This window comes from Narcine bancroftii, chromosome 6 (genome assembly GCF_036971445.1).
Source record: "Narcine bancroftii isolate sNarBan1 chromosome 6, sNarBan1.hap1, whole genome shotgun sequence".
NCBI classification, from domain to species: Eukaryota; Metazoa; Chordata; class Chondrichthyes; order Torpediniformes; family Narcinidae; genus Narcine; species Narcine bancroftii.
The window spans coordinates 27540217-27563090 of NC_091474.1; the positions used below are offsets into that span (position 1 = coordinate 27540217).

Genomic DNA, 22874 nt, shown 5'->3' on the forward strand with positions numbered 1-22874 from the left:
TTCAACTCAAAAATAGCAGTTGAATGAGCTGGTTCATTGTCAAACAACAAAACATTTTTAAAATCCAAGTTATTATCTCTAAAGTAACATACGTGTTTGCAGGACAAAAATAAATTGGGAACCATTCTTCAAACAATTATCTTTTCTATTTGATCATTGTATTACAGGAAGTGCCCTTTTTGCTTCGCCTTTAAGAGTCCTTGGATTCTCAGAATGGTACACAAGCAGAAGCTTTAATTTGAATTCCCCAGATGCATTTCCACCAAGTAGAAGTGTCTTTCAAAACGTTATAGCCTGGTTGAGATTTTTCTTTCTCGACTAAAAAAGTGTGTGACGGCATCTTTTTCAAAAACAATCCAGTTTCATTAGTATTGAAAATTTGCTCATATTTGTATCTTCCTTGGTTAATCACTTCTTTTAATTCAGTTCGAAAGCTTGCAGCTGTATCACTATCTGCACTCACAGATTCACCAGTAATTCGAACATTATGAAATCCCATAAAATTTTTGAAGTTGTAAAACCAACCACAACTTGTTGAAAAAGTTTCCCCTTCATTTCCGCTTTCTTCCTTTTCTTTTAATGCCCAATAGTGGCTTATTGTTTTAACTTGAATTGTCATTTGATTTAATGGAATTATTTTCTGGTTGCAATCTTCAATCCAGATCTTTAAATGGTGTTTCATATTTTCCATTGCAGAAGTTCTATGTCTACAAATCACTCTAGTCATATAAGATGCTGCTACCATTCCATGCTCTTTAATTTTATCTTTACTCTTGATTACGGTTCAAACAGACGATTCATTTATGCTTTTGTCTCGAGCTATGTTAGCAAATGATGCAATCATCTTCATGTTGCTTAATAATTTCCTGTTTTTGCCCCAATGTTACATTTATTAGGTGTATCACCTTCACTACATTTCCTTTTTCCACTCATATGATTTGTAATGGTGCATTTTTATACAACACAACTAGAATACAGAGCAGCCACTGTCTTCCCACCATAGTCTAGAGCGATACTAATACAAGGTAAAGAATAATGATGTAGAATGATCACAGCCAAGCGTTAAATTATTGTTCCACTGTTGGTAACACAATACTTACAAAATTTAACAATTTTTGGTCATTACTATATTAAAATTATAAACCGCGTTATATCAAAACCCGCGCTATAAAAAAACCATGTTATACAGGGTTTTCCTGTACACTGTTTGACCAACTGAGTTTCTCCAGCATTGTGTTTTTACTTCAACCATGGTGTCTGCAGACATCCATGCTTTACTTCTTCAAGTATATTTTACCTTTGGCATTTGAACTGTCCAATGTCCTCTCTTTCCCAATGGCACAGCCAAGGTGGATTTGGTATATATATGGTAATAGACTTCAATTTAAATAGTTTAAATTCACTGATTCTTATTGCTCTTATCAGAATTTAAATACACCACAAGTAATGACACGATCTTAACTCTAAATCTCTCAATATCTGCTGTTTTATAACAGTACAAAAACAGCTTCTTTCCATCGGATTTCTGAACGGACTATGAACCACAGATACTACCCCATTTTCACTTATTTTGCACTAATTCATATTTTTTTTAATGTAATTTATAACACATTTCCACTTATAATGGAAAGAAATGCCACAAAAGAATGAATTTCATGGCATGTTTATAGAAATAAATTATGTTTCTGATTCCTATTTTGATTTCGGAACCAAGATGTTGTCTAAGAATACAGAATAGCTTTGGTTACTTAAAATTGAACCTTGTGATAGTAAACTGTGTGGACATCCAGTTTAGGATAAAGGGCATTTTCATCAATTTAAACAGTAAGATTTGAACATTTGTAGAAGCTCAGAAATCTTGTAAGCCGAGGGATAGAAACAGCCTTTATGTGGACATATAACTGAAAAGGATAGATACTAGACAAGTAACAATGGGATTAATGTGGGTGAAAGTTTGAGGAAAGTTAATACAAGGTCAATTGCAAATTTTATGAAAATGAATGGGGAGGGTTAGCCAGGGAGCTGGGTGCAGAGGAAGTGGTGTTGTGCCATCTTATGGGTTCTTAATCTAAAAAAAATGTGTTCTGGTTGACCTTAATGCTGCAGTCTCTCCATGCCTATAATGGTAACAAGAGTTGGGTTCCTCCACGCTGGGGCCATTAGCACATCTCCAGTTCTCTTCATCAGCATGGGTGATTGTGCCTTTAGTAGCTTTGATCTTTAACTCAGGGACTCCCCCTATAAACCTCTCTGCATGTCTCTTTTTCTTTCACAAAGTGCTCTTTAAACCTACTCCTATTTTACTACTTTATTTTCAAAGCCAGCACATGAAAAGATGGTGATTGTCAGGGTTATCATCAGAACTAATGCAATAACGGTGTGTGGTGACACAGTGGTGTTGCATTGACTGTGTTCAGTCTGGTTTACTTCAATTCCACTGTACAATACACCTGTAGCTCAGTTCATTTTCATTCAGCACAGCTATTAATTTAGAGGATTACACTGAATGTTATATTTTATAATTTGTATGTCAACATTATTCCTTTTTCTTTCTTTTTCAATCTTTTTATTATTATTATAATTTATAAACACATACAGTTCAAAAAGATATAAAAAAATACATAGTAAGTAATGAATTAATACAGAGATATTAAACAATAATATTACAGAATAAAAATATATCATAAATTTTTTTTTATCAGTTTAGGGTGTGAACTATCTCTAAAAAAAAAGATATAATTAATAACAATATATGAAAAAAGAGAAAAAAAAACCCCAAAAAAGAAGAAAAAACAAATCTGAATTAAAAAAAACTTTAAAAAAAACTTAAAAAAAAACCTACAGATATAGCTAAACCACGCCGATCACTCCGATCTCATCTTACAGCCCAATTATCATACATAATCATAGAAAGAAAACAGAGCCAGATCAACTCACCACAAATGAAAATATTGAATAAATGGTCGCCAGGTTAACTCAAACTTAGAAGGGGATTCATAGACAGAGTTTCTAATTTTCTCTAAATTTAAACATAGTATGGTTTGTTTACAAACAAAGAATTGAAATGCAGATGGAATATAATTTGTTACTTACATCTTCGATTGAAAACCAGCTAATTAGATCTAAATCTGATTTTTATGTGCATAGTGAGAAATCGGGTAAACTGTTGGCTAATCATCTGAAGAATATTTCAGCTAGACGCCAAATTGTGGAGATTCGCAAACAGAATGGAGAACTGACTGTTAACCAGGAAGAGATAAATCAATCTTTCCAAAATTTTTATACATCCTTATATAGTACAGAATCCCCTCAAGACCTTAGTAATATGTTTAATTTTTTAGAACATTTGAAATTCCCAAAAGTATTACCTCAAGATAACTTAGAATTAAGTAAACCCATTACAGATTCGGAGATCAATAATACTATTTTCTCACTGAACTCGGGGAAAGCACCAGGTCCCGATGGATATTCTGTGGAATTTTATAAAGCTTTTTCTTCTACTCTCTCTCCCTGGCTGATTAAGATGTTTGATGAATCTATCACATTGGGTAAACTACCACAATCATTTTACAGAGCTACGATTTCTCTAATCTTGAAAAAAAATAAAGACCCGACCGAATGTTCTTCTTATAGACCTATTTCTTTGTTGAATGTTGATTCTAAGATCTTCTCTAAAATTCTAGCGACAAGGCTAGAGAAGATATTACCATATATTATCTCTGAAGACCAGACTGGATTCATTAAAAATCGTTATTCCTCCTTTAATATTAGAAGATTGATGAATATTAATTACACTCCTTCACATAAGTCTTCAGAATGTGTTATTTCACTAGATGCTGAGAAGGCCTTCGATAGAGTAGAATGGCCTTATTTATTTACAGTTCTTGAAAAATTTAATTTTAGTCCGATATTTATATCTTGGATTAAACTTCTTTATAACTCCCCAGTTGCCTCGGTTTTTACTAATACCCAAAGATTGCCATATTTTCGATTATTTCAGGGCACCAGGCAAGGGTGCCCCCTTAGCCCTTTATTATTTAACTTAGCTTTAGAACCTTTGGCAATTGCTATCAGAGAAGCACCCAATATTACTGGTATTATTCGTTGCAGGGATATTCATAAAGTATCACTATATGCAGATGATTTATTGTTATATATTTCCAATCCTGAAAATTCTATTCCTGCAGTTTTATCTTTATTAGCCCAATTTAGTAATTTTTTGGGATATAAACTGAATTTAAATAAAAGTGAATTATTCCCTTTTAATGGATGGGTCCCTATTTATGATAGTTTACCTTTTAAAATAGCTAGAGACCATTTTATATATTTAGGGATTAAGATTACTAAAAAACATAAAGATTTGTTTAGGACTAATTTTTTCCCTCTATTGGACCTGATCGGCAGTTTACTTACCAATTGGTCACCATTATCCCTATCCATGATAGGCCGAATTAATGCTATTAAGATGATGATCTTACCTAAATTTTTATATATATTCCAAGCTATACCTATTTTTGTTCCTAAATCTTTTTTTGATAAGGTCGATTCTAAATTGTCCTCGTATATCTGGCAAAACAAGAATCCTAGATTGGGGAAAAAATATTTACAGAAATCCAAACTAGAGGGAGGGTTGGCATTACCCAACTTTAGAATTTATTACTGGGCAATTAATATTAGTTACTTAAGGTATTGGTTGAATTATTCAGAATTATCTCTAAATCCCCATTGGGTAAATTTAGAAATTAAACCGATACAAAATTTTTCAATTAGCTCTATTTTGGGAGCTGCTCTCCCTTTTACTCTTACTAAATTATATAAACAAATTGATAATCCAATGGCTAAACATACACTACGTATATGGTTTCAATTCCGGAGATTTTTTGGCCTAAGTCATTTTATCTTGGAAACTCCTTTTGTACTAAATTTCCTTTTTCATCCCTCTCTAATTGATCAAGCTTATTTACTCTGGAAAGTTAAAGGTATAACATGCTTTTCGGATTTATTCTTGGATAACTCTTTCATGTCATTTGAACAATTATCCATGAAATATGATTTACCTCGATCTCATTTCTTTCGATATTTGCAGATTAGGAGTTTCTTAGTTTCGACTTTACCCTCTTTTCCCAATCGGGAGACTACGACTGTTTTAGAGGATATACTATATTCAAAATTCCCTCCAAAAGGTGTGATATCTAAATTATATAATATAATTACAAAATTAAATTCTGGGACTTTTGAAAAGTTTAAAAATGATTGGGAAAGAGAACTCAACCTTCATATTTCTAATGAAAATTGGAATAAAATTCGGCGACTGGTAAACTCTTCTTCTCTATGTGCAAAACATTCACTAATACAGTTTAAGGTTGTTCATAGAGCTCATATGTCTAAATATAAACTCCATCGCTTTTATTCTCATATCGATCCTATATGTGATAAATGTCAATTGGAAATAGCTTCCCTTACACATATGTTTTGGTCCTGTCCCTCTTTACAGAATTATTGGAAGGAAATTTTTTCCATTATATCTACTGTTTTGAATATTGATTTACAACCACATCCCATTACTGCAATTTTTGGATTACCTATGATAGATTTGACTTATTTATCTCTTCCTGCGGATCGTATGATTGCTTTTCTTACACTAATGGCTAGAAGATCTATACTATTAAATTGGAAAGAGGTAAATCCTCCCACTGTTTTCCAATGGTTTACCCAAACATTATTCCTAAACATTTTTTCACTTTCCTTACTTCTTCTTGAGTTTCCTCTTTCAATAACTGCAAACTTCAGGCAATATTAATCATAATAAGATTAAATCTTCACTTAATATTATCTAAATCCATTGATTAGAAGGACTAATTTGTTTGGGAGTCACTTTCTTGCCTCCATATCTCTTAACCTATAGCCTCAATGTTCTTAAATATTGACAATTCCCTTGTGGAATGGAGAAAAATATAGTGTTAATGGATCTCAAGCATGTATCTTTCACTTCAACAATTCAAAAAAGTTAGTTCTCAGAGCTCTGAGACATCATGTGCATTATAGTAAAGTAAGTCTCTCATAATATGGAAATGATATGTTGAGCAATAATTCCTAAAGCTTTAGTGCTGTCTAAGAGTTCAATTCTCCTAAGTGAGAGGAGTTTGTGGAAGTTTGGTATGGCATCAGAAACACTGGCAAACTTCGACAGATATGTTGGAATAAGTGTGTTGACCAGCTGCATCAATAGACAATAGACAATAGACAATAGGAGCTGGAGTAGGCCATTTGGCACGTCGGGCCAGCACCGCCATTTTAGATCATGGCTGATCATTACCATCAGTACCCCTTTCCAGCCTTATCCCCATAACCCTTAACTCCGCTACCCACAAGAGTCTTATCTAACTCTCTTTTGAACATAGTCAGCGAATCCGCCTCTACCACCCTCTGTGGCAGAGCATTCCACAGATTCACACTTCTCTGGGTAAAAAAATGCTTTCTCATCTCCGTCCTAAAGGGCCTACCCTGTATTCTTAAACTATGCCCTCTAGTCCTCGTCTCCCCCATCATTGGGAACAAGTAATCAGACTTCACCTTGTCTATCCCCCTGATGATTTTGTATACCTCAATCATGTCCCCCCTCATCCTTCTAAACTCCAATGGATACAAGTCCAGTTTTTCTAGCCTTGCTGCATATGACAACCCTGCCATCCCTGGAACTAACCTTGTAAATCTGCGCTGCACACCCTCTATAGCTAGTATGTCCTTCCTCAGGTTTGGAGACCAGAACTGGACGCAATACTCCAGGTGGGGTCTCACCAGGGCCCTGTATAACTGCAGAAGGGCGTCTCTGTTCCTATACTCCAATCCCCTCTTTATGAAAGCCAACATTCCATTTGCCTTCTTCACAGCTTTCTGAACCTGCATGCTAGCCTTCAGTGACCGGTGAACAAGTACACCCAGATCCATTTGCACTTCCCCACTCCCTAGCTTGTCTCCATTTAAATAATACTCAGCTTTCCTATTACTTCCCCCAAAATGAATAACCTCACATTTGTTCACATTGAAATTCATCTTCCATTTAGCCGCCCACTCCTCCAGCCTGTCCAAGTCCCTCTGCATTTTCCTTACATCCTCCTCACACCCCACACCACCACCCAGTTTAGTGTCATCTGCAAATTTGCTCATGTTATTTATAATCCCCTCATCCAAATCATTAACATAAATTACAAACAACTGAGGACCCAACACCGATCCCTGAGGCACTCCATTCGTCACATCCTGCCATTCTGAAAAAGACCCATTTACTCCAACCCTTTGTTTCCTATCTCTTAACCAATTTCCTATCCATGTCAGCACCTTACCTCCAATACCATGCTCCCTGATCTTGCCCACTAGACTCCCGTGCGGTACCTTATCAAAGGCCTTCTGGAAGTCCAAATACACCACATCCACTGGCTCTCCCGAGTCCACCCTCTTTGTCACATCCTCAAAAAATTCCAGAAGGTTAGTCAAGCATGACTTACCCTTAAGGAATCCATGCTGACTAGCCCTTATACTATTATTATTGACTAAATGTTCTGCTATTTCTCCTTTTATGATGGACTCCAATATCTTCCCCACCACTGATGTCAGGCTAACCGGTCTATAATTTCCCGTTTTCTCCCTTCCTCCTTTCTTAAAAAGCGGCACCACATCAGCCACTCTCCAATCCTCAGGGACCTCCCCGGAATCTATGGAACTTTGGAAAATGTCGACCAGTGCCTCCACAATTTCCATAGCCACCTCTTTAAGCACCCTAGGATGCAGCCCATCAGACCCTGGGGATTTATCAGCCCTCAGTCCCAACAATTTACTCATAACCTCCTGCTTCTGGATCCGGATATCCATTAGATCCCCTACCTCCCCAGTAAAGTTCCCCAAGTCTCTTGGTACCACATGACCACTACCCCCTAACTGACTATAACCTATATCCTCCTTGGTGAAGACAGTTGCAAAGTATTTGTTAAATTCCTCTGCCATCTCCTTGTTTCCGGTAATAATTTCACCCTTGCCCATTTTCAAAGGGCCAATTTTAGACCGAACCAATTTCTTCCTCTTCACATACTTAAAAAAGCTTTTGCTATCCTCCGCAATATTATCTGCTAATTTCCTCTCGTACTTCATTTTCCCGTCTCTTATGGCTTTCTTAGTTACCCTCTGATGTTCTTTGAAGGTTTCCCAATCCTCTAATTTCCCACTCCGCTTCGCTATCTTATAATTACTCCCTTTGGACTTGATAATGCACTTGATTTCCTTAGTTAGCCAGGGCTGCCATTTGCATCTCCTAGAGCCTTTCCTCCACTTTGGAATAAATTTGTCCTGAATCCTGTGAAAAATGTCCATAAAAACCTGCCATTTTTCCCCAGTTGTCCTCCCAGCTAGTGTATCTTCCCATTTTATTTTGGATAGCTCCTCCTTCATAGCTGCAAAATTCCCTTTATTTAACTGAAGTACAGATGCTTCCGACTTCCTTTCCATTTCCCTTTCTAATTGCAGCTTAAAAGTAACCATACCATGGTCACTATTCCCTAATGGCTCCCCTACATCAAGGTCACTTATTAAGTCTGCGTCGCTGCACAGCACCCAGTCCAGAATCACAGCCTGCTACAGGGGCAACAATACCTCTGAGCAGAAATCCCTGCAAAAGGCAGTGGATGCAGCCCAGTACATCTCTCCCAAAACTCCCCCCGCCATTGAGAACATCTACATAGAACATTGTCATTAGAGGACATGCTCTGTTCCAGCTGCAACCATCATGAAAGAGGTATTGGTGCCACAAGACTCGTACCACCAGGTTCAAGAACAGTCACTACCCTCCGCCACCAGACTCCTAAACAACTGACTCAATTAGAGACTCTTATTTTGCTCATTATTGATTACTGAATATTTTTTCTTCTGTATTGCAGTCAGTTTGGTTACATTTCTTTCTTTCTTTACATTTCTCTCTTTTGAATATGATTCTTTTCTTGAATACAGTTTTCTGCATTATCAACAAGTAGACATTCTGCCTGACCCACAGGAAAAAGAATCTCAGGGTTGTATGTGATGGCATGTATGTACTCTGACAATAACTCTGAACTTTGAACAACAAATAGAATTCATTTTGCTTTAGGATATCAGAATCAGAATCTGAATATATTGTCATGAACAAGTCACAAAATGTGTTGTTTTGTGGCAGCATCGCATTACATACATTCATATAAGGAACTTTACAAAAATAAGTAAAAATACTGTATGAAAAGTCAAGGTAAGAGTGTATTTGGTTCATTGATCAATCAGGAATCCGATGGCAGTGGGGAAGAAGCTGTCCTTGTGCTGCTGAGGGCTCCTTTACCTTTTTCCCAATGGTAGCAGAGTGAAGAGGGTATGGACTGAGTGGTGGGAGTCCTTAAAGACATGCCCATGATGGAGTGAAGACTGGTGCCTGTGATGTCACAGGTTGAATTAATAAATCCCTGGAGTTTTTTTGCAATTAGATCATGGATGAGTTGGGCCAAAGGGCTTGTTTTCATGCTGTATAACTCTACAAGTGCTTTATTGTATAGTTTATAAAGATTAGATAGTATAAGCTTATTGCAATAATGTTACAAAGACTGTGCATGCAGTGTGCTTTAGGATTTTGTAAACCACTTTCCTCGCTCCCAGAGTGTGCTAAACTGTGAGTGACTTCTTAACCTCTTTTGCAATGGAGGCAAGATTTATTTGCAGTATTGAATTGAAGGGGTGGTATTAAAAAGGACATGGCATGATCCATCCCATTGATTACAACCCTGCAAACTGACTTGTAAGGCTGAAAGCTGGCAATGATGAAGATGACATATGGAGGATTTGGTTACATTGTGAATTGGCGCTTGAACCAGTTCCCAGGCTTCCAGCCTCCAGGATGGGAGCTCCAGCCTCTTGGCCTATGGAGTTCCAGCCGTCAGCCCCAGAATGGAGTTCCAGTCCATAACCCCAGAATGGAGTTCCAGTCCATAACCCCAGAATGGAGTTCCAGTCCATAACCCCAGAATGGAGTTCCAGCCTCTTGGCCTCCTTCAGCTCCAGCATCTCAGTTCCAGGATGGAGCTCCAAGATCTCGGCCCCAGAATGGGGCCCCAGGGTGGAGCTTCAGCGGCATCCCAGAGGCTCCAGCATCCCCGCTGCCCCTTCCGCCTGTTCCTCCCCACCCTCTTTGCCCCAGGACGCAGCTTCAGCTCTCCTGTGCCAGAATGGATTCCCGCTTTCGCTCACATTGCAATGTTCCGATGGAGCTACAAGGCAGCGATTAAATCTCAGAAGCAACGCTTTAGCTGAACCAGGAGCTCCTTCTGGTGGAGATTTCAATGCCGATCACATCTGGGGAAGTATGACCTTCTCCGTGAGGAGCACGCAGTGAGACTGCCCGCCCTCCTTTTAGATCCATTACAAGCCAGGGGCGCCGACCGTCTTCTATTGCACAAATCAATTGATGAGGCATCTTTGCAAGGACTCGGCTGCCGTCCTATCCCGTCCCCGGGGGTTTTGACATGCATTAGGGTTTCGGTTTCCTCCCGGTTCAAAGGTTCCTTTTATTGACAGATTATAATACAATAAAAATGTAATATACTTGATAGTCTACAACTTTTTTTCTGCTGAAAGGCAAACAAAAAGTCGGCACGAACATTGCCCCGGCGCCCCTTACAATAAGAGAAAGAATAATATTGAGTCGTACGTCAGCAAAGGTCAAGAAGGGAGGTTATCTGAGTGAATATTCATGTGTGTTGGTTTTTCAGTTCAAAGGGGGCACAGCGAAGATGTATAATGTGAACGAAGTTGTATTGACGCTCAATAAATATATGTCGGGGGAAACAAAGTAAGAGAAAGAGAAGCAAAAGAGAATCCCTTCAGAGACACTGAGTGTCCAAGGATTCACCTCCAGCCCTCCTGCAGTGACACAGACTCCAGTTTAAACCATCGCTCCAGCTCCAAACGATCAGGAAGCCTAATTCGGGGGCTCTTTCTTTGATTTATTTGAATGGAGCTGCGTTTATCAATAAAAGGAGATGGTTTATTTGCAAAGAGAAATTACGGTGAGGTGGGGGGGGGGGGGTTCGTTGTGAGTTGCTTGTAAGGGATGTCTGCTTTTCCTTGTGCTCTCCCTGGAGCAAAAAAAGGGTTACGTGTTGGGGTTAGGGTGGTCTATCCGAAGTGGGCTGGTGTGCGTGTGTGTGTGTGACAGGAATCGGGGGTTTGTTTGCAAGGAGATGTCTCTGCAAGGGCAGAGGTTGCGTGCCAGTAAGCTGAAGGTGCGCGCTGTGTCTGAATAAAGAAGTCAGCGGGACGTCAGAACGGATCAGCCCGAACTCACACTGAATCGTGGGAAGCTCACGACCGAGGAGGAGGAATCGAAGCACACAGGCTGAATGAATCAGCGATGCACCGCACGCATACCCCTGTCGGGGTGGGGGGGATTGACAAAGAACGTCAAGTGTTGAGAATAACCCCGAGGGACCCGACAGCGTTTATTCCAAGATCCTCCTTCCGAGCCTCAGTATTGTCAGGTGGTTGGGGATCCGGCCTCCTGGGTTGGAGGAGGTAGTTGGCAGAGTCGAAATAGTTAAAGGATTATCGGAGAAGAGAGGGGCCCTTGGAGCAGGAGTCAGCAGATTGCTCCGAAATGCGACTTGCATCGCGGGCGGGCAGCGCCTGGCTCCGGGCACCACGGCGGTTACTCGCGAATCTTGCAGTGGCCCGTGACGGTGTGTGACCGGTTGGAGGGCGAGCAGTAGCAGTGAGTGGTGAGTTGCCGACGGGAATTAAGTTGCTGACAATATTTCCGTAGGTCTTGAAATATCCTGCAAACCTTACCTCCCAATTCCCTGAGTGGGCACATAAATCTCTGAACCGGCGGGGACTATTCCGCCGGTCAACTCGGCCCTGGGAGTGTGGGATGCAGGTGTCACCGCCCTACGAACAGATACATGGCCTGAACCCAAGCCCTCTCGCACTGCCGCTGACGGACGCCATTGTAACAGCGCTTCTCTCTCTTTCTCTCTCTATCCCCTCCCCCTCTCTTTCTTTTTTCTCTCTTTCTCTCTCTCCCCTCCTCTCTCTTTCCTTTTTTCTCTCTCTTTCTCTCTCATCGCCTCTCTTTCTTTCTCTCCCCATCTCTCTCACTTTTATTTCTTTCTCTCTTTCCCCCTCTGCCTTTCTTTCTCTCCCCATCTTTCTCCCTTTCTTTCTCTCTCCCTTTTATTTCTTTCTCTCTTCCCCCCCCCCTGCCTTTCTCTCTCTCTCTTTCTCTTTCTTTCTCTCTCTGTCGAAGGCGCGCCCCTGAACTGGAGCCCTAATAGGGAACTGGGAGCAGATTAAAATCTTTCAGCTATGAATGAGGTTCCCGACATCTCACTATTCTGAGATTCCCTTGAAGATGCGATTAATGAAACAACGGTACGGAAGAAACTTTGTGTATCTATGTTTTCAGTTGAATAGGAGAATGAAAATGCGCGCAGGACTACGGGAAAATTCCGGTGGCCGCGGGTGCGGTGTCATCGGGAGATCAGTTGTCAGGTCCAAGAGCCGCTGGCACACCTTGCCCTGTCAGTCAGACGTTATGCTGATCTTGTAGCTGTTACTCTGTTTAACACCTGAAGGGCCCCTAAGGATAAAGGATTTCACTTCTACCCTTGTTTCCCCTTGCTGCACCACCTTGGAATCCGGGATTCAACCAGCGCTACAAATGGGGATGCAAGAAATGAAACAATAAAGAAGAGACGGAGAAGGGAAGAGCGGCGGAGCCTTACTGTAAAATGTCTCCTTGTGAAATTAAAAGCGTTTGGGAAGCAAGGGGTTAAAGAGACCGAGGCAGGTGAGCAAGAGCTGAGGGCGTTTTAGTGCATGGCATCTCCCGCAGTTCATCAGCAAGGTGGGTCGGTCGATGCGTCCTGGTATCTTTGAATGGATACTAAATTTATCTATCAAAGTTTTTTTTTCTAGTGGCTAGCTTCACGTGTAAAAGGCTAAGATCATCAATGCTTTGAACATAAGCAAAGGAACAGGCTATTCAGCCCATCGTGTCTTCTCCCTATTCAATCATGAGCTGATTCATTTCCCCACTCAGCCCCATTTTGCCCATCCTCAGCATAACCATTGATGCCCTGACTAAACAAGAATCTATTAATCTTCCCCTTAAATACACCCAATGACCCTAGCCCCCATAATCGCCTGTGGCAACAAATTCCACCGATTCATTACCCTCTGGCTGGATAAATTCCTCCGCATCTTTGTTCAAAGTGGACGACCTTCGATCCTGAATTTGCGCCTTCTTGTCCTAGATTCTCCCAAGTTTCGGGAGGTGGTTGTATTGTTGGTGTCCACAGGCTGATACCACCACAAGTGTACAAGCACAGCCTTTTAGGCCGTAGAGGTTTGGACCTCGCAACCGAGTGTTTGGGTGTTTGGGGTCGGCGGTCCTGGGGGTCTGGATAGCTTGGTTTCAGAAGAAGGACTTGTCAACAGCTCTCACCTTGTGTCCGGTTGCAGGGTGATTGCGAAGCATCGCTGGGATGTACACGGCAAACGATTTCCAATGGCGTCTGCAGAATGCTATCACACCCTAGAAGTGATCGGCAGCGATCTCCAGCTCGCTCACCATGGCTCCCGGCCTCAGCTGACGGTGAACGGCGGCGCGGGCACTTCATGCAACCGTAAGCTTTCAGCACCGAGGCCAGCTCCGCCGTCCAGTGGGGACCAGCAACAGGAGACGTCCTTCATTGCCCGCGCCGACCTCCTGAGTGACCACGCCTGCAGTCTCCCGGCCGCCAACAGGCCAGAGGCGGAACCCACCACCCACTGCAACCGGGAGAGACCCCAGGAAACTTCGCCTCGCTCCGAGGAGGAACCCGAATCCGAGGTGAACGGGCAATCGGTTGACTATGGCTTCATGGTAGCTCTGGTATTCCTAGTAGCTGGTATCACCTTGGTCGTTATCGCTTATGCCATCCCGAGGGAGTCCAAGGTGGACCCGGATACAGTGTCAGCCCGAGAGATGGAGAGGCTGGAGTTGCACTACGCCCTATTGGGCTCTCACTTAGACAAGTGTATCATCGCTGGCTTAGGGCTGCTGACTCTGGGGGGCATGTTTCTTTCTCTCCTTCTCATGGTCTCCATCTGCAAAGGTGACCTGTACGGCAGGAGGAACTTCATGGTAACTGGCAGAGCCGGGAAGACCTACGGCTCCATCAACCTGAGAATGAAGCCTTTGGACGCCGAAGGCCATCAGTCCTTGGTGGAATGCGAGGTGATCCAAATGTGCGAGACCGGGTCCTGAAGAACCAATCCCTTCCAACACTTTGTTCCTTCTATCGTGGGAGTTTCCACGGCGTCCCTTATGACGGGAATATTTAAATGCATGTATTTATTATACATTTTATTTGTGATGCAATGCAACATAACATACTCGGGATTTATACCCTGAAACCTCGGAGCAAACCTGGCATTCACCAAACTATGCCAGTCATCATCAATGCAATAGACGCAGTCCTGGATCAGGACTCATCTCTCGGTAAATGTAAAAGGGGCTATAGTTGCTAGGGGTTGATAGGTCTCTCCTTGGGTAGGACCAGCCCTATAGATTGGAGTAATGTTGACAGGCCTTCGTAGGTCTAAAAACATAACATATTACCACACTTGCACATTCCTCTCGATCCCACACAAACTCATAGACACATATTAGCACACAAACGCTACTTGGTCAATCTGGACCAGACAGAGGCTTTGGGGGCTACAGCACATTTAAGAAGGCACGGATTGAAATCATAAAATATTACATACTTTTTGTGTAGTTGATAGGAGAGGAATAAGGAAGAAACCAACTAAACTTCACTGCTTCATAGGGAAGGGAGTGGAACACAAAAGCCTGAAGACGCTGTGATTGTAGGAAAACACACAGTAAATGCTGGAGAAACTCAGCAGGTGTCGCGGCGTCTGCAGGAGGGAAAGATGTATATTACCGACATTTTGGTCCTGATCCCATAAACTCTGAGGATTCCTAAGTTGGGGGGGGGGGGGGGAAGGTGCGGGTATAGCCAAAGAAAACTTGAGAATGGCTGATCTAGTCCAAGCTAACAATTTCATACATAGTTACCAGAGGATTTGATCATACAGGAGTTTGATTATTATACCCTTGGACAGATTGCATCTGAAACATTCCGGATTCCAGAAAATAAATGAATGTTTGCCACCTTTTATGATTCCAGGATATCTCCCAGAGCTTCCTGAACTATACTCACCATTATCGTGCTGTGCCAACTTGCACTCTAAGGAAGTTCAAGTCTAAGTTTATGCCACAGGTACTAAGATCCTCTTATAAACAACGCTCCAGTAAACAACAACGTGATAATAATGATTGTTTTCTGAGAGAAAAGCATTTTCCAGGTCTCTAAAAATCAATCCCTTGTTAGTCATGGGGTTGAAAAAGAGATGAGGCTCAGCTTCAACATGTTGAAGAATTCAGCATCCCTCTGTGTCATGCAGTGTATATCAGTCCATTTGTTTTGTCCTAAGTTGGGACATAACTCTCTCATGAACTGACCCAAGCTAGTGCACCACCACTGAGCCACAACATCGTGTGCCAACTGGATTTGACCAATCTTGGAGTAAAATATGAGAGTCTGCAGTCATCATGGTTGAAATAAAAACACAATGCTGGAGAAACTGGTCAAAGAGTGTATTTTATATAGCAAAGATGAAGATACATAACCAACATTTCAGACTTGAGCCCTTCATCAAGGTTTGAGCAAAATGTAGAGTTCAGGCGCCTGCCTACATTTTGCTCATATCTTGATGGAGGGCTCAAGCTCTCCAGCATTGTGTAATCTAGGTTTCACACAGATTAGTTCCCACAACCATAACATCCTGTAAACACTGTTTCCACAACAAGCTCTTTATCAAGCAGGATGCCACATCATCTGGATTTAGTATGGAATGAATAGCCTTAGCCCTTGGACCCTCCCATCTCCCTTTAAATTCCCTCTGACTCCTTATCCTCCACCTTCCCCCCTCTGACCTTTGCCATCTGCTACCTTCAATGACTAACCTCCCAAACCTCTATCTCCCCCCACTGTCTTCCCCAACCTTCCATTCCGCCCCCCCCCCCCCATATGATCCCCCCACGTTTTCCATTTGGTGAGCTCTTCCCTGTCTCCCCATCACCTCAGCTTTTTAAAAAATCTTGTGCCATCCCACCCCTATCCTCCTAGATCCTCGCTTTTGGTCCTGTGCTCCTCCCCGTGTCCTTCCCTCCCCTAGCCCACCATTTTATTCAGACATCTGCCTGCTTTTAGCTCACTCCTTGAAGAAGAGCTCAGGCCCAAAACATTAGTTATGTATCTTTATTTTTGCTATGTAAAGAACATTGTTTGACCTGCTGAGTTTCTCCAGCATTTTTGTGTAAACCACCACTTACATTGAGCTATACCTTACCAAGGCTTCAGCAACATGTTACTGGTTTTCCAAATGAGTATGTCATTAAGGGTTATGTTATAGTGCAACACAAATCCATTATTTGATATATGTTTAAAAGATAAATAACACTGGACAACAATTTTTTTCAAAAAGTTTGTTTCCTCAAAAAATGGGGATTATGATAAACTTCAAGCTGAACACAAAGATAATTTCAGATGTGCTGTATCACATAGGAAGTTGAAGAAACATTAAATTAGATTTTATTGAATTTAGCATGTTTAATCACACAATGATGTTGACACATTACATTAGTTTAATTGACCTAAAAATGTTTTGTCGCTGATTTTCATTTGTACTCAGCATCTGATGCCTCTCGTGTCAGTGTCCAACAATAGTTGGCCAGCATTGATGGATTCCTGTTGCCCTGATATTATTTTTCCATGGTCACAATGTCCTGGTGAAATCCTTCACCATGTTCGCCACTGACTGTTCCAAGATCAGCAGGTGCGAATGCAGAAAATGAATTTTCAATGTGTTGCACTTCATGGTGTTTTATGCTTGAAATGGACTTAAAATATGACGGGAAATCACAAAAATAGGTTATATCTAAAAACAGTACATGATAGGAAAATGTTAAGGTGAGTTTTGTGATCAGCAGCCCAAGATCCATAAAATGCACCCAAACGTGTTCAGGAAGCAAAATCTTCATTGTCCTGTGTAATCAATATTCTATTCCCAGTATTTGTGGTTGGCAGCCAAAGGATTAAACAGATTTTTCTTATCTTTTTATGTAGACTGGGACACCAGTTTAAAGTATTACATGTAATTTTACAGTATTTTCATGGACAACCTTACAGATAATAATAATGTGGTTAAACATGAACACCAATGCTATAAAAGAGGTGGATTTCTTTGGGAGTTCTCGTGTTAATCCTGTATTACTAGCAGAAAAATCACAAAACCTTAGAAATATTGCATTAGCTACATATAAGCATTATTTCTATGGATCATGTGGATCCTCCGCAGAACTTGCTGTGAATGAGTGGGGAACCTCCATGGAAATTTTCCCTCACTCAATCATTCTGATTGGTTTCAATCTCCAGCCACTCTGCCTTTAGAGTGGAAGTAATTCAAAAGAATGCTAGTTAAGTATTTTACTGGCAATTTCAGCACTTTTATTGCTTATCTCTATTACCTTTGAGGAAGCTAATGGTGAAATGCCTCTTCAGACATCTGCAGATTTTCAGAAGAGAGGTCCCACAATATTATAATGTCAGAAGTTCTGGGAGTTTGAGAAAGCAACAACAATTGGGTGCATCCTTTCATACTTCACTGGAAAATCCTTATAGTTCACTAACCATCAATTGCTTAAACAAGACTGAACCTTTTTTTTTATTTACAGCATGGTAGAAATCGATTCCGGCCATTTAAACCCCATGCCGCCTCATTACACCCAAATTAACCTACAGCCCCAAACGTTTTGGAGGGTGGGAGGAAACTGGAGCACCCAGGGAAAACACATGCAGACATGGAGAGAGTGTACAAACACCTTACAGACAGCGCTGGATTCGAACCCTGATCACTTGGGCTGTAACTAACCATGTCATGCTCAGCTTTTATCTTTTCAGACATGGAATCTGTGTGCTGAAAATAGGCTTGTGTGGATTTCATTAGATTCATCTAAACCTCTTTATCTTTACTATGGCTTAATCTAAAAACACATACTTTTCCTTTACTATACTTTGTACAGACCATGTTTCAGGCATCTCATGACTCAGAGCTCTGACGTAAGCGTGAGAATTAGTCTCTTCCCTATGTGGTGCCTGGTTTTAAAATTCATGCAACAAATAGGTTGATGGTTCTTGAGAAGAAAGAAAGGGAAAGACATCCAAACACTGCCCAAGGAAATCCTACTTGAAAAGACATTTCTAGAGATGATAATGCCAAGCTAACATTCATTGTCTCACGTGTAAAGTAGCCCCTGTACTTTGCAGTTAGTACCCTTGGGAGGGGGAAAAAATGGAAAACTCTAACAAGTGTGGAAAAGATTTGTTATTTCACAGAGACAGTCAGAAAAGCCTTTGCAACACTTACCCAACAGTGTATTGCCCCAATTGAAAAATATGTATAACCCCTCACAAGGTCAAACCATTTCCAAAAAAAAAACTGTACATACTTTAGTTTTAATATGTTCAGAAATCCTAGGGTCAGAAAATATATAATATATATTGTCTCTAAATTATGCAATTAGCCTGAGGCTCTCTTGTTATTCTAACAGATTCACTGTGTACTGGACAGTACCAAATCATACTGCTGTACTCCAGAGTCCATTACACACACACACACACACACACACACACACACACACACACACACAAATATATAAAACTGACTGTTAGTGGGTAGGAGACTGAGTTTTTTTAAAACCTTTTTTTAATGGTGCAATATTTCAGATGTGTAAATTAATTTCTCAAGCACATTCTGCTGGCAGGGAATGTAATGTTCTCTCCTCGTAAGAAGCGGTGATCTTTTGATAAAACACTACAGCTTCTGAACTGTAGGTTTTATTATGATGCTTGAAAAACTTATAAGATGTTTTTTTTTAACTTATTCATGTTTGGTGGCATTTCTCAGCATAATCACTTTTTAATCATTTTTAACTGTGTTGTAATCAGTGTTCTGCTGTGCCTACAAACATCACGATATAATAAAAATGTAAATGAGCGAATCCTTTGATTCAACTTTCATTTCTTTTTTCTTTCCTGGGGATTATTGATTTTTCAACGTGTGAAGTGGTAGCACTGGAACGTTGAATCTCTAACATTCAGTGCTTTGACCAGAAGAAAAATCACAGATTCTGGTGAAGAAACAGGAAAAGGGAGTTGCTCCCAAGATGAAAAGAGCAGCGATCTTAGTGAATAGGAGAGCAGATTCCTATGGCACGTTCCCGCTCCTACTTCTTGTTCTTATCACTCTCCCACTGGTAAATCTCTCTTCAATGCATAGAAAAGTTGTGAGTTAACATTATATTCAAAGAACTTGAGCAAAAACAAAAATTAGTACAAATGCTCCAATACGTCCTATTGATTAAACATTAAACTGAAACTCCAGCATCCCTCTCAGACAGGTGTAGAAGAGCTGAGTGGGTTATTTCATGGAAGAGATAATGAACTCTACCTAGTTTCAAGATTATATTTTATTCCTCAATCAGCATCACATTGAGGCACCTTGTTCTGTATATATTACGTGCCAGCTTTTTCATCGCATGTTGGAGGTAGTGCTACTTGATGTTCTGAGACTGAGAAAGATTGCATCTATGTAACCTGGGTAAAGTAAGAAGAGATTGATTGAATGCATTTAACTTAGACAAATGCCAAATGAGGGACTGTGGTGGGTTAAACCAGGCCAGGACAAACACAGAGAATGGCAGAAGCCTAAACAAGTGTTACTGAGCAGAGATACCTTGGGGTACAAGTACATAGTTCTCTAAAGTGATGGCACAGGTAGGCAGCGTGGAGTCTGCGTACTTTCAGAGAACCAAAGAACATTACAGCACTGAAAACAGGCTCTTTGGCCCTTCTAGTCTGTGCCAAACTATTATTCTGCCTAGTCCAATTGACCTGCATCCCTCCACACCCCTCCCATACATGTACCCATCAAAATTTTTCTTACATGTTAAAACTGAGCCTGCATTCAACACTCCCACCACTTTCTGTGTGAAAACAAATCCCCTAATGATCCCCCTAAATCTCCCCTTTCACCCTTAACCCATGCCTTCTATTTTGTATCTCACCTAACCTTAGAGGAAAAAGCCTACTTGCATTTACTCTACCTATACCCCTCATAATTTTATATACCTCTATCAAATCTTCCCTCATTCTTCTACACTCCAGGGAATAAAATCTTGACCTGCTTAACCTTTCCCTGTAACTCTGCTCCTCAAGTCCCAGCAATAACTGAGTAAATATGTTGAGGTATTGCGTGTAGGGTTTGGAATGTCATGTACAAATCATTGGTTAAGCTGCATTGTGGACAGTTTTGATCTCCACACTATAGGAAGGATATAATTAAGGTAGAGCACTTATAGGAAAGATTCATGGAAAAATTGCCTAGATTGGAGGCCTTGAGTTACAAGCAGAAGATGGATAGGTGCAGAATGTTATTCCTAGAGCAAAAGACACTGAGGTATTCAAAAATATGATGAACATGGATAGGGTAGATAGTCACAGTACTTTTCCTAGGGGAGAGGAGTCTAAAACTAAAGAGCACAGGTTTAAAGTGAGATGGGAAAGATTTATCTGAGGGGCAAGATTTTCAACCAGAGGACATTGGGTATATGCAATGACTACCAGAGGTGGGTACAATTACAAAGTTTAAAATCATTTGGATAGATATATTACAAAACCTTTTTGTGCTATGCACAAAACCTCCAACTTTAGTGTGATCTACAAACTTTCTGACCCATCCCTCTACCTCTTTGTCCAGGTCACTCATAAAATCACAAAGAGCAGGGGCCCTAGACAGATCCCTATGGAACTTCATTAGTCACTGACTTCCAGGCAGAATATCTTCCATCTATTACCACCCTCTGCTTTCTGCAGGCAAGCCAATTCTGAATCCACTCAGCCAAGGTTCTATGGATCCCATATCTCATGACTTTATGAAAGAATCTACCATGGGGGAACCTTGTCAATTATCTACTAAAATCCATATACACCACATCTAATAATGTTAGTGATGTCTCTTTGGCTTGGCTTCGCGGACGAAGATTTATGGAGGGGGTAAAAAGTCCACGTCAGCTGCAGGCTCGTTTGTGGCTGACAAGTCCGATGCGGGACAGGCAGACACGATTGCAGCGGTTGCAAGGGAAAATTGGTTGGTTGGGGTTGGGTGTTGGGTTTTTCCTCCTTTGCCTTTTGTCAGTGAGGTGGACTCTGCGGTCTTCTTCAAAGGAGGTTGCTGCCCGCCAAACTGTGAGGCGCCAAGATGCACGGTTTGAGGCGTTATCAGCCCACTGGCGGTGGTCAATGTGGCAGGCACCAAGAGATTTCTTTAGGCAGTCCTTGTACCTTTTCTTTGGTGCACCTCTGTCACGGTGGCCAGTGGAGAGCTCGCCATATAACATGATCTTGGGAAGGCGATGGTCCTCCATTCTGGAGACGTGACCCATCCAGCGCAGCTGGATCTTCAGCAGCGTGGACTCGATGCTGTCGACCTCTGCCATCTCGAGTACTTCGACGTTAGGGGTGTAAGCGCTCCAATGGATGTTGAGGATGGAGCGGAGACAACGCTGGTGGAAGCGTTCTAGGAGCCGTAGGTGATGCCGGTAGAGGACCCATGATTCGGAGCCGAACAGGAGTGTGGGTATGACAACAGCTCTGTATACGCTTATCTTTGTGAGGTTTTTCAGTTGGTTGTTTTTCCAGACTCTTTTGTGTAGTCTTCCAAAGGCGCTATTTGCCTTGGCGAGTCTGTTGTCTATCTCATTGTCGATCCTTGCATCTGATGAAATGGTGCAGCCGAGATAGGTAAACTGGTTGACCGTTTTGAGTTTTGTGTGCCCGATGGAGATGTGGGGGGGCTGGTAGTCATGGTGGGGAGCTGGCTGATGGAGGACCTCAGTTTTCTTCAGGCTGACTTCCAGGCCAAACATTTTGGCAGTTTCCGCAAAGCAGGACGTCAAGCGCTGAAGAGCTGGCTCTGAATGGGCAATCTGCTAAAATCTGGCAGGTTTAAATTGCCAAGCATGCTTCTGCACCTACTTGCCAAATTAATTTTATCTTCCTTTATCCTTTATAATTTAGTCCCATTCTTCTTTCTGGAGTAAAAAGATCTCAATTTAACCAGTAAGGTAAGTTGTGGCAATTGAGAAGGTCTCCTTTAGCATCTGGCATCAGGCAGCAGGTCAATTAGCAGGGGCTGTAGCAATCAGCTGCCATCCACGCTCTGCAGTAGATTGAGAGGTTACTGACACGTTAGCATGAACCTTAATGAACTCGTTGCTTATCATTCAGTCTGAACCAAGACCAGAATACACGTGTTATTCACCTTTCCCCTGACTGGGAGAGAAGTGAATGTGTCAAAATATTAAACTAATTACCATCTAAATGGAACAGCTTCTTAAACTTTATGCAATTATGCGCCAGAGAGTGATTTATCTCTGTGCTCATGTCGCAGATCTGAGGTGAATCTCATACGCAGATGGGCACCACCACACTGCAGGAAAATCTAATTTAAATAGTGGAAGCAGTTAGATATAATTTGACAGCTACATCCCATGTCATCGGAATGGTGTAGAGCTGAAGGTAATTTAGCTGAAGATACGAACACTCACTAATCATACATGCAGTAAGATTCAGAGCCAGGAAAGTCCTGGGGGAGATTGGTGTTATACCAATCACAGGCATTGTCGCTAGGAGACAACATAT

The 22874-nt window shown here is 41.3% G+C and overlaps 1 protein-coding gene across 1 annotated transcript; it reads left to right on the forward strand.

Annotated features, from left to right (window-relative positions):
* Positions 1 to 13570: 13570 nt before the first annotated feature.
* Positions 13571 to 14325, forward strand: LOC138737470 (transmembrane protein 74B-like). The gene has a single exon (XM_069888183.1). The coding sequence runs from the start codon at positions 13571 to 13573 to the stop codon at positions 14309 to 14311; it is 741 nt and encodes a 246-aa protein (XP_069744284.1). The 3' UTR covers positions 14312 to 14325.
* Positions 14326 to 22874: the final 8549 nt, after the last annotated feature.